The sequence below is a fragment of the Panthera uncia genome, chromosome D4, assembly GCF_023721935.1.
Source record: "Panthera uncia isolate 11264 chromosome D4, Puncia_PCG_1.0, whole genome shotgun sequence".
Lineage (NCBI taxonomy): Eukaryota > Metazoa > Chordata > Mammalia > Carnivora > Felidae > Panthera > Panthera uncia.
Genome location: NC_064807.1, coordinates 86,996,059 through 87,008,190, shown reverse-complemented (window position 1 = coordinate 87,008,190; position 12,132 = coordinate 86,996,059). Strand labels below are relative to the sequence as shown.

The 12,132-nt window shown below is 52.9% G+C and overlaps 1 protein-coding gene across 7 annotated transcripts in view; it reads left to right on the top strand.

Annotated features, from left to right (window-relative positions):
* The window catches only part of RAPGEF1 (Rap guanine nucleotide exchange factor 1), a 120,915-nt gene that overhangs the window by 58,721 nt on the left and 50,062 nt on the right, over positions 1 to 12,132 (top strand). For all 7 annotated transcript variants that reach the window (XM_049638201.1, XM_049638198.1, XM_049638200.1 and 4 more), the window contains 2 exons: positions 3,443 to 3,621; positions 7,325 to 7,481. In XM_049638201.1, the coding sequence (XP_049494158.1) occupies positions 3,443 to 3,621; positions 7,325 to 7,481 (336 nt within the window). The remainder of the gene's footprint in view (positions 1 to 3,442; positions 3,622 to 7,324; positions 7,482 to 12,132) is intronic.

Below are 12,132 nucleotides of genomic sequence, written 5' to 3'. Positions count from 1 at the left end.
GAGCCTGGAGCCTGTTTCCGATTCTGTGTCTCCCTCTCTCTCTGCCCCTCCCCCGTTCATGCTCTGTCTCTCTCTGTCCCAAAAATAAATTAAAAAGAAAAAAAAAAAAAAAAAAAAAGAAAGGTGAAGCAGGTGTTACTAGGGCTGGTGGATAGCAGCCAGGGGTGCTCGTACACATCCTACATGGGACGGCCCTGCCCACAACGGAGAATTATCCACCCCAAGACATCAGTAGTGCTGCCGCTTAGAACCCCCTATTCTGTAGCCAGGAACCGTGAGTATGAGCTTTACCCAGGAAGACTGCTCCTCTGGTTTTTGGTTGTCGCCCTTTAAGAAGGGTTGAGTCACTCCGCTCTGCCCCAAGTCAGCTGCCTGAGACGATATGAGCACAACCCCGTTGTCTCGTAGAGGCCCACAGGCACAGCTGGAGGTGTGGGGAGCCTGCCAACATGTGTGAACTTAGAAGACCGTCGAAGAAATCTGAAAACACGCGTGTCATTGCTGTCACATGAGCTCTCCTACCTCTCAGAGAATATTTTTCTCCGTGTTTTCATTTTAATCCCGGTCTCTATGCCTGCCATTCCCTGTCTAAACGCACGGGAAACTTGTCGCCCGGTGGATAGCAGCACAGATTCAGGTCCATGTACGGCTTACGGAGGGTCTCTCATTGCCTAGGCCCTGTCCCAGGTGATTTCACGTGCTGTCCTACTTACTCCTCTCCATAACTGTGTGCAAAACCTCTTATTATTCCAAATGTACGGACTTTGGGCTCTGGCCCAAGTTTTCTTGATCAAAATCTGGTTTTCCCTTAAGTTTTATGCACTACCTCTATGCACATTCTTATTCACGTCCCCACATCGGGGGGGGGGGAGCGGATATCAGGTAATATCCTCCCCATTTTTCAGATGAGGAGACTGAAGTCACTGGCTCCCAAGCCCAGTGGTGGCTTCGAACCTAGTCCCTCCCCTGGCACCTCTACCTTCATGTAGCTTCCCGGTTTGTGGAGGGACAGTGGCTGGTGCCTCATCCCCCACAGCAGGGAGGCTGTGCCCGGGTGGGGGCACCTGCCTCTGAGCTTGTGCAGCTGGGCGACAGAGCAGAGCCAGAGCTCTGGGTTCCCGGTTCTGGCGAGTGCTCCGGCTACTTGTCTCCTTGTAAACTCTTCTGACCGCTGGCTGCATTTTGCAAGAAGTCGGAGCTGTTCAGGAGCGGAGGCGCTTTGAACGCACAACACTCAGAGGCCATTAATTCCGGGAGTGCAGTTTGCTGGAGAGTTAATGGATGAAACCAGACTCTGCTAAGCTGTCGGCTCCTTCAGTAGGAGCCCAGGGCAGCTTGGCTATTCAGTGGCTCATTGGATCTCTCTGCAAATGATGGGAAGATTCTTTTTGCTTCAAAGTGCCTTCCTGCCCCTTCTGGGTGCCTCCCATCTCCAGGTCAGCCCCTTTCTCCCTAGCAAACCTGATGACATTTCCTTTCTTTCTTTCTTTTTTAATTTTTTTTTTTTTTTTAGTGTTTATTTTTGAGAGAGAAAGACAGCGTGAGCAGGGGAAGGGCAGAGAGAGGGAGACGCAGAATCCGAAGCAGGCTCCAGGCTCCGAGCCGTCAGCACAGAGCCCGACGCGGGGCTCAAACTCATGAACTGTGAGATCGTGACCTGATCCGAGGTCGGATGCTTGACCGACTGAGCCACCCAGGCGCCCCCCGATGAGATTTTCTCATAAGGTTTCCTGCTTCCTCCCCATCTTTCATCATTCCTGGTTCCATACACGTCCCGATGTGCTGAGACAGCAGTGCTGTGGTCAGGGTCCTCTGGCCACACTGGCCACCGGCGTTTCAGTCACACTGATGTCTGAGTGTGACTCCTTCATACTCACGTTCCTTGTGGCCCTGGCAGGCGATGGCAAGGCGGAGAGCTCTTGTCTGTGAGGCGGGAAACAAGTGCCTGGCCTCAAAAACAGTAAATAAACATGTGAGGTGATGAGAAGATGAAAGGTGGGGGTAATGAGGCTCCAGTGATGGGGGGAGTGGGGAGGGGGGACAGGCACTCCCCGCCTTAGAGAATCCGCTCTTTGTGGTCTGCAGACCCCCTTTGGGGAAGTTTCCCGTGGAAAAGAATTGAGTCGGGTCTTCGAACGTTGTCTGACTAGAGAAGCTGTTTACTTCTTGATCCCATTTACCTATTTTCTTTTGCTCTTCCCATGGAATAAATGCCTCGAGTATTGAATGTTATTTAAAATGACATTGTCCATCATTTGAGAAGAGAAGAGTTAGTGTTCAGAATCATAATCACTTCTTATGTGTCATTGGTGTATCTCCTTAGAGATTATTGTTTAAATCAGCTTTTTTCTAGAAATGTTCTTCTTGCCCTTGGGTGCTTTTATTTGTATGTTCGCTAGACCTCAGAGAGCCCACAGGTGGCAGCTTTCCTCATACACAGCAATCGCGATTTGCGTTGGACGTGTAATCAGTTCTACTTGAATAGCGTATCCATTTTTGGATTTATCTGTCTTGTAGATCGTCTTTGATTTCCCTTCCCTGCCAGCCAGCTGGGACCCGGGCCTCTGACCTGAGAGCCATATAGAGGGAGGTTGGGGAAAGGAACCAAGGGGTGCGTGTGCCCACTGACTGGATTTGAGGCATCCTGTAGTCAAGGAGAAAAGATTTGGGCATGGGAGTTTGAATGCTGCTAAGTGCAGGGCTCCGGAGTTTATTTTCCTCCTAGCTGTGCTTTCTTCGGGAGCAGAGGAACTATGGATGCTGTTAGCACTTGCTACACGAGTGATGATTGAATCGTTGCTACCTGCCCTCGCACCTTCCCCTTTTCACCCCAGAGCATCCACCCCTTCTAACCCTGGGGTTTCTAGACCCTTTGGGTGAGCCAAGCCATTTCATTGAGAGGGAACTGCATCTTCGGATTCAGTGTGGGAATCTAGTGAGGGGTCCTGGGAGAGTGGGCTTTGAACACGAATGCCTCTGACCATCTTCTACTGTCCCTCAGATCTTTGAAAGGCCTGGGGTCTCTTGATTTGGCTTACTGGATGGATAGGCACCGTGAGATTTAACTGCGGGTTCGCTAAGCTTCCTACAGCCATCAGCAAATTAGTCCTCACTATGCTTAATGAGTGGTGCTATCTCAGTGTGGTAGAGAAGGATCCTCGAAGCAGTTTTCAAGACCTCAGCCGCATCAGTCTCTACCAGGAAGGGAATTCAGAAATCTCTGAATGAACTTTCTTGGTCCGAGCTCCCTTCTGCTTCCTAGCCTAGCCTCTGTATCCTGACTGCAATCCTTAGAAAGTAATTTGGCTTGGTTTCTGCAGCAAGAAGTCTCTTCTGCTTGCATCAGTCTCCAGCTAGTCGATAGGAAATCGTACTTTATTTTTTTCGAAACCGCTCCCTTTAATCTCTCTCCTCCCTCCTTATGCTTAACATTTCCTTTCAGAACCTGAGCTGGCTGGAAGAGAAAGAGAAGGAGGTCGTTAGTGCCTTGCGCTACTTCAAGACCATTGTGGACAAAATGGCTATTGATAAGAAGGTACTGGAGATGCTTCCAGGGTCAGCCAGTAAGGTGCTGGAGGCCATCTTACCCCTGGTGCAGAGCGACCCTCGAATTCAGCACAGGTGAGTTGCCCTGAAATCCTTGACTGTGTCAGAGCAAGGAAGGCCTACAGGCGTCTTGGTTTGGGGGCACTTCAGACTTAGGGCTCCTGGGAAGAGTGAAGAGTGCGGGGAGGGAAAAGAGCCTTCTCCCCACCCTTCACAGCTATGACTTGATGCTCTCCCAAGGTCGAGGTCGTTGTTACTCATGAGGCCTCGACCCTGAGGGAGATCTCTAGCCTTGCTCGGGATGTAGCCACAGGGTAAGTCTGTGGTGGTTTCTTGGCCTTAGGTCATTGGCAATAATCACATTGATTTGGACACATTTCTAGTACCCTTCCATTAGCCGTGGTGTGTTACGACATTAAATCCTATTAATATCCAGCCTGGTAGAGACCTCAACTGCCTAGCTGATTAGGCCAAAAGAGATCGAGAATCCCATTCGAGCATGGATTAATGAAACCTTTAACTGTATCAGACCAGGATCTCCCAGACAGCACCCGGATTCCCTGGAAGCCAGGGATGTCGGGAGGAGTCAGCCTGCGTCCCAGCGAGCTTTGGTTGAGGAACACTTACCGCTAGAGTGCGTTTTCCCATCAGAGTCTGGGAGCAGCTTGCTCTGGTCTTCACTGTTAGGTAGAGAAGGAAAAGGGGTACTCGGTGTGGTCTTAGCTGAGGCCTAGCAGAGGTGCCCGCTGGCTCTGTGTTTCTTTTCTGGTACCTGCTCAGGATAAACGCAGCTGTGTTTTCTGTTCCTTGAGATGGTTTGGTGTTCGTCCAGCCCCATGAGATTGAGCTTTTGTGAACTGCTTTCAGAACTTGGCAACGAAGTGCATAGTTTTCTTCTTCTGGGAGATCATGCAGACAAGTGTCTTTATTTCCAAGAAGCTCTCTGGCCTGGACCTTCCACCCTGGAGTTTCAGCTGACCTCTGTAGACCGTGGTCTTTTGGCCAGTTGGTGGCGGAGGAAAAAACTGTCGGGATGACTTTGCCCTGCTACTGTCTTTGCTTTCCAGGCCGTGCTCCTGTCACCGAGGAGGAGCCTGGGGAAATGAGTCCCTTCATGCCCTGCTGAGTGGCCGCCTCGCACAGAGTGCTTTGTGTGCTGGGCTTGAGACCGAGTACCGTGTCCTTCCCGTAGTTAACCCCGTGCCCAGCTCGTAGAAGGGCCTGGTGCCGTTCTCCTTTGAGGGGATGTGCCCAACAGTGCGCTAGGGTCAGATGTGTAGATGGCTTTTTATGCAGAGTTCTCCTCCACCCCTTTTCGTGTGAGTGTCCCTACCGCGGTGGAGTTCGAACCTAGTGGTACCGAGCGGAGCTCTGTTGGGATTTGAAGGAGGGAGAGTTAGAGGAGACTCCGTGGCTCAGTTAAACTTCCCGCAGGAGAAGATGCTCGAGCGGGACCTGAAGGAAGGGTGGGAATGGGCGCAAACACTGAGATCAAGCGGTAGGACAGTGGTTTGGGGGCATTTTTTGTCTATGGGGAGATCTTGTAACTATTTTGTAGTTGGCAAAAATTATTTCACGTCTCTAGCAGTTTCCTAGAGGGAAAGAGAAATGCCCGGGTGTGGCCATAAGGAACGATGATTTTCTTTTCTCTGGCAGTCCTTTGGCTGATGCCACTTAAGGGATGTTTCTTCCTGAGATTCTCGCAAAGCCAACGGATGATCTTTTTCTCGACCACCCTGATATCTCCTCTTCAAAGGTTTCTCTTAGGTTCCTTCCGTCATCATTCCTCCCGGTGCAGTTTGTGAGCTACGAAGGTGTTTCCCGCCTTCTGCTCAGAGCATCTCTGTGGGTTGGGTCCCAGCTGGTGGGCCCTTCGTCTCCGTCCCCTAGGGTGCTGGGACAGTGGCGGAGCGGTCTTTGAACAAGCAGCGGGCTGTTCAACGTGAACAGTGAGTGGAGGAACCTTCTCCCGCGCTGGGGCATCTGTGGTGCACGGAGACGTGTGGCCGCTGGACATTCTCCTCGTTACGGGACCCTCCTTCCTTTCTTAACGTCTCAGCCCCTGACACAGAGGAGTATTCCACGCTAAGGCTGTGAAGCGTGGCCACGACTGCCGAATTCTTCAGGTGCTTTCAGGATGTTACCATTCAATGCAGGTAGAAATCAAGCATTATGTAAACGTGTCTGCCTGCCTCCTTTTCATCTAGTTCTGGCCAGTAGTTTAACAGTGTGATTGACGCTTTGGCAGAATCCCCCACGGGCACTTTGGCAGAAGGTGGCCGTCTTGGTTGAGAGAGGCCCCACCTGGCCCTGCCGGGAGGAGGCGGAGGAGGCTTGGAGTTGCTAGAAGGGCCATCCCCCCACCTCCTGCAGGATGGCACCACCGATGGCCCAGCCCCTAGGGGAGACCAGTCCTTGTCCCCTTCAGCAGCCCTCTTTCCAGCACCCGGCACTTTCACTCATACTCTTCTCTGAGGCAGCCCAACCGTGGCTCTCCCGGGGCCCCTTTGGTAAATTGTTCTGGTTTCTAAGGGGACTGGAGTTTGCTTTCATTGCTTCTGACTGCTCTCTTCTCCTGCTGGAACACGCACAGAGCGGAATGAGTGGCTAAATGGAAATTGTAGATCTCCTGGAAAGTGTTTGCCCGTCACCTGATTCTGAAGAGCTTCTTGCTAGAGCTTTGTTTGTTTCAGGGTTTTGTTATAAGCAGCTTTGTTTTCAGAAGCTGTCTTAATCATGTCTTACAGTATTGTATCTTTTCCTTCAAATTCTATCTTGGGCTGCTCAATATCTCCTTCATTCTTTTTCTCCCCCAACCTTTTTTTTTTTTTTTTTTTTTTTTTTTTTTTTTTTTTTTTGAGGGGAAGAAGGGGCATTCCACAAATTTTCCATATTTTTGCCCTTCCTCTCTTATGGTACATAATATTTAAAATGGAAAGATAATCCTTTCCATAATTCCTAGAGAAAAGTACCTCCGGTTACTTAAAAATGTGTGGAACATATATAGAGTGGACATCTGGGCCTCCCCCTCCCCACTCAGCGAGGCATCCGCAAGTAGCCGGGCCTTCCGTTCGAGGTGAGCGGTCGACGCCTCCGCCAGCAGAGGCCTCCTCGCCCCTCATCCGTTGTCCTTCTGGAAATGCTCTTCATGAGTGCGGGGCTCTGGCAGGCCTGCCATGGTTATGGTGCAGAGGGTGGAGCTCAGCCCACGTTGGAAGGAATTCTGGTGAGCTACAGACCATTCGAGCTCACGTTTAGAGGCTGTTTCGGTAGAGGATCCTGCCTGCTGAAATGCCACGCACCCGCTGGCTCCTTGTGGCCCATCTAACATGAGTGTTAGTCTGAGAACGAGAAGCGTGTAGTGCTTTTGACCCATGATTAGCAGCTAGGAGGAGGGGAGGGAGGGGAGGGGAGGGAGAGGTCAGGGTCCTGCGGAGGGGGGTGGGGGGGGGGGGGGGGGGGAAGTTTGAAGAAGCATGTCAGCTGTGGAAATAAGCACATAAACTGTGGCGGGATTTTTATCTGTCATGTTTGGAAAATGGAAACGGTCTTATAACGGACTAGAATATAAAGCTGCGTACGGTGTATGTTGGATTTATAAGGGCACAGATTCAGGGGAGCGTTTGTCACGAAAAGGAGGTGTGGGTCTTCCGGAGAGAAAGGGTTAGAAGCGAGCCCTTGTCTCCGGGAAACCGGTTCTGTATCAAACAGTAGCTTCAAGTGACGGCCGTGCTTCGGAGGGTTCACCTTCTTTAAGAAACTCTTCTCTTGCCCCCAGCTCAGCCCTCTCCTCCTGCTACAGCCGGGTGTACCAAAGTCTCGCCAACCTCATCCGCTGGTCTGACCAAGTGATGCTGGAAGGGGTGAACTCAGAAGATAAAGAGGTGGTCACGACGGTGAAAGGGGTCATCAAGGCCGTGCTGGACGGAGTGAAGGTAGGACACGGGCTGCCAGCGGCCTCCCCGCTGGGCGTCTGTCACACAACAACTTGTTCCCAAGCTTCACGCGTTGGGACGAACGTCTCCGGGCGTCTCTGGTGTTGCTGCTCGGTCCGACGGCCGTTTAATTCTCTCCGGGACGCATGGCTCTCAGAGCACTAAAGCCTTTGGCCTGATGGTCTCGATGCTGGAAAAGCGGCCAGAAGCGGTCAGCCTTGCTCGAGCACGTAGTCAGCCCTCAGTGAGGCTCTGTGGCACAGCTCTGACTGTGTGTGCCTGCCTGCTAGACAGAACGCAGAGGAAGTTGTCTCTGCACTGGCTGGTCGCAAAGCTCTCAGCAGGTCGACCGCCACCGTTTCGCATTCTGGGAACTTCTGTGATTCTTGGTAGAAAAGTCGGATTGAGATGAGTAAGGAGTGAAACCGGGTCTGGCGTTCTGGAATTTACCGGCCAGAGAGGTCGGGAACAGCGTGATGGGAAATTACGAAGCCTGGTTGTGGTGGGAAGCAGAGGCCGCGGAGGGTCCGGGATAAACTCTAGCTGACACAGTAGGTCCTGTGGGTGAGGAGCAAGACCGGATGTAAGTACGAGGCGGCTGAGGGCCTTCGGGTCGGGGTTCGTGCCGTGGGCAGTGGGAAAGTGGAGACCTGCAGGTCCGCGAGGCCATGTTAGCGGCGGAAAGAGGGCTAGCCTGGGGCCTGCCCGGCTAGGGTTGAACCCACGCTCACCGCTTACCAGTCTGTGAGCTTGAGCAACCTGTTCGGTCCTCAGTTAGCTCATCTGTGAATTGGGTATGATGATAGTGCCACATACCCTAGGGTTGTGGGAAGTATCAGATTAATACGTGGACAGCTCTTAGAACAACACCTAGTACACGCTAAGCACTCAGACTTTAGCTGCTATTCCTTATTAATTTTGTGGGGCTAGGTGTGTGCTTTGGAGGCCAGTCTCTTGGCCTGGGGGAAGGAAAAACCAGCCGTGTCCTCCTCCTTTCCACGCCCTTCAGTTCAAAGTCGTAGCTGAGGTGCTTAACCTAGGTCCAAGAAAACCTCCTTCACCACTCAGCCGTCCTAGCAGATCCCTAAAAGCTGTCTCCCTGGATTGACGTCCCGCGGAAGTTCCGGAGAGTCGAGTAAGGATGCCCAGATGGTAAAAGTCGCAGAGGGAAGGCCAAGAAAGCCTAGCTTAGCATCACGACTTGCCCTAGAACGAATCGTGTCGACTGGGGCCACACAAGTAGGGCCGCTGTGTCGGTGGGACGTCAGGAAGCTCATGTAGAGAGAGGCTCGGCTGGATGCCACCACGTCTCCGCCGCCGGCCCAGGCTCTGCGCATTCCCCAGAGCATATTAGGTCCTGCCATGTCTGTGTGGGCCAGGGAGACTTAAGGGTAAAGGCCCAGAGTGGCCCGTCCTGTAAGGCCTGGTGTCACTTTCCAGATTCTGGAGTGTAGCCATACGCATTTTCCCCGTCGCTTTCCCCTGGAGCTCTTGGAGGTCGGCAGTGCAGAATGAGACGTGACCTGGGTCGCACGTCACCAGCAGAGCGCGTGGAATTCTGGCTCACGCACCCCTCGCTCTTCCTGCCCAGGCTTCCGGAAATGCTGTTGTTTTGCAGGTGACATTGTTCAGGTTTCCTTCTACTGAATTATAACGAGATGTGTGAAACAAGTTAGAGTGCCCAAAATAGACGAGATGGAGTTTCTGTGTGTGAAGCTCTGTCACGTTCCCAAGTAACTTCTCGTTTATGGGATCGTTAAAGCACCCCAGTATCCACTGAAAGGCATGTCGAAAAGACAAATTTCTCTGATTTTTCAAACTGACCAATGAGAGAGGGAGAGAGGAACCTCCAGATTATGAACCTGTCAGTGTCTGGACACAAAGAACATTTCCACGATTTTTTTCAAGTTGTTTATTTCGAGAGAGAGAGTGCAAGTGGGGGAGAAGCAGAGAGAGAGGGAGACTGAGAATCCGAAGCAGGCCCTGCACTGTCAGCGCAGAGCCCCATGTGGGGCTCGAACTCATGAGCCGCGAGATCGTGACCTGAGCCGAAACCGAGAGTCAGATGCTCAACCGACTGAGCCACTCAGGTGCCCTTCCACAATTGTTTTTAAAATACTTGACCCAGGGGCGCCTGGGTGGCTCAGTCGTTAGAACTTCCAGCTCTTGATTTTGACTCGGGTTATGATCCAAGAGCTGTGGGATCGAGCTCTGCAGTGAGCATGGTGCCTGCTTGAGATTCCCTCCCTCTGTCCCTCGCTCTCTCTTTCTTTCTCTCCTCCCCCTCCCCCTTCACCTCCCCCTCCCATATTTTCCCCCTCCCTCCCCCTCCCAAAATAAGAAAAATAAAAAATACTTGACCCAGAGCGAAGACTCTAGGGGATGACCTCTCTGGGTCCAGTTTTGTTTCATTTATTCAGGATTCCCTTCTCAAGAGCCTCCTCGAGTGCCAGCCGGTGCCATACGATTGGGAATGTAGTGATACCCCTGCCACAGTCCCTGACCATTAGCTGAGGATCTGCGGAGGGAGAAGGACAGCGGAGCTTGTCATGCCGTAATCATGACGAGGTCTAGTGTTATAAGAGAAAGTGGCACGTGGCCTCACTTGGTCGGGTGTTTGGCTCACCTTCCCTTTTCAGGGTGGTCAGAGACTCTGCCCTGAGGACGAGACGGGCCAAAGGCAGAAAGGGGTGTGCAGGAGTCGGCCTGCCTCTGGAAGTGTGTTGCAGCTGGAATCGGTCGAGGGAGCAGGGACGGTCCGAACACTGTGCTGTTGGCGTTTGTTGTTGAGATGTCATAGTAGCAACAGCTGACGTTTAGTCCCTCCCGATGCTCATAACGACTCTTGCCGTGGGTGTGATTGCCCCTTCGCAGGTGTGGGAACAGGCCGAGGCAGCCCAGTGGTCAGCGGTGAGGTCGTGACTCCCACCCGGGGCTGCCGGACCCCAGACCCCGCGCGCCCCCCGTCACCCTCGGCCTCCCCCCACGTGAGGGAGACCCAGCTTAGCCCAGGGACTGCCTGTGCGTCCCCCCTCGCCGCCAGCTGGCCTCCAGCCCCTCTCCTGTCCCCATCGGGCTGAAGACACCGTATAAGCCTGGGTCGTGGTGGGGTGAGTGAGCGTCAGTTCGCCGGCAGGGACGGGGCCGCGCAGAGATGTGAGGATGTCGTCATCCCGCTCGTAGGAGAGAGGTTGGCGCGTGCCTTTAAAGTGACTCACCGTCTTCCAAGTAACTCATTCAGTTGTTAACTGGAATTCTTTTTTTGAACGGTCGAAGAGGTATTTTCAAACAGGGTTGCTGTGCTTCTGTCCCTGAATGGGGGTAGCACCTTTTATTATTTAAAGCCCTGAGTAAATGTCACTTGCTAGCTCTGTAACCTTGGGCAAGTGACTTGTGTGAGTTTCGAGTAGATTTTTGAATGTTTACCCTGAAGAACTGGAGAAAGGTCAAGAAAGAGAACGTATATGAAGTACCTGGCCAGTAAGTGCTAGGTGCCCAGTAAATGGCGGGTAGGCACCAATCACCATGGAAATGTTAGCGTCCGGGATGGCTTGCGCGCGCCCGTCTTTGACGGTGCTTGCGGTTCGCTTCCGTGCATCTCCGGTCGAAAGACAGACCTGTCGCTATCACCTGATCTGGCCCCGGGCAGGTGCTCTGCTGGTGGGGCCTGAGGCCCAGAGAGGATGGTGACCGTCTGAGGAAGGAATCGAAAGGCCCTCGCTTTCCCTAGCACCCGGCTCTCTGCGGCCCAGCCTCTCTGGCTCCAGCAGGTGACCCGGCTTGTCCTTCGGAAGCCAGTGTGCCAGCTCTTCGTGCCCTTCCGTCTAAACATCAGCCTTTCTTCTTGTCTCAGGTGCACCGTCTCTTACCCAGCTCCCTGGGCTCCGCTTGCCCTCTTGGCTCGCCCTCCCGGATGTCAGTTCTCAGACCCAGAGCCTCTTTCCCTGGCCTCCAGCCCCCCCCCCCCGGCCCTTCACACACACACTTCTGTTTTTCAACCTTACGCCGACAGCCTTGGAGGAGAGCACCTGCAGTTCTGTCACCACCCGCACTTGCGCTCGTGTGCTGTCCCGGACCCCCTTCTTCCCCTTAACCGACAGAATAGAACAGCCCATTACTCTACCAGCAAAATGGGTTTATTCGGGAATAGCAGACAATTGCAATGCGGGACCTGCGAGCCGGGGCAAAACCACGGGCAAGTCCAACAAAGAGAGAGGATTATTTTAGGAGGAGGACGCTGGGAGGGGCTGTCCTGACCCGGAGATGGGCAGGAAGGAGTTCAGGGTGAGGGCGGTTTCTCACTGGCCGAGTCGCTGGGGTGGAGGGTCTCTCGTCGGAGACGCCGGGCCCGCCCTTCCCGCTGGGCCGGCGATCACCATGCTCTCCTGGTGAGGGTGCCTCTGCTGGGCTCTGTAAGCGACGATTCCTCCTGTAACTGATGTCATTGGTGTGGCTCCCTTCGTAACCTCCCAGGTCCACTTTTAGTGAGCTTTGCCTGTATCAGTTTTCACTTACAACGGGAATATTTTGTAGGAAGTGTTTTTCTGACTACATCAGTCAGGATTATGTTCGACTGCAAGAAAATCCACAATAATACTGGCTTTTAAACTTATCTCTCCTTCATGGCCAAGAAGCCCACAGACGGGCAGTC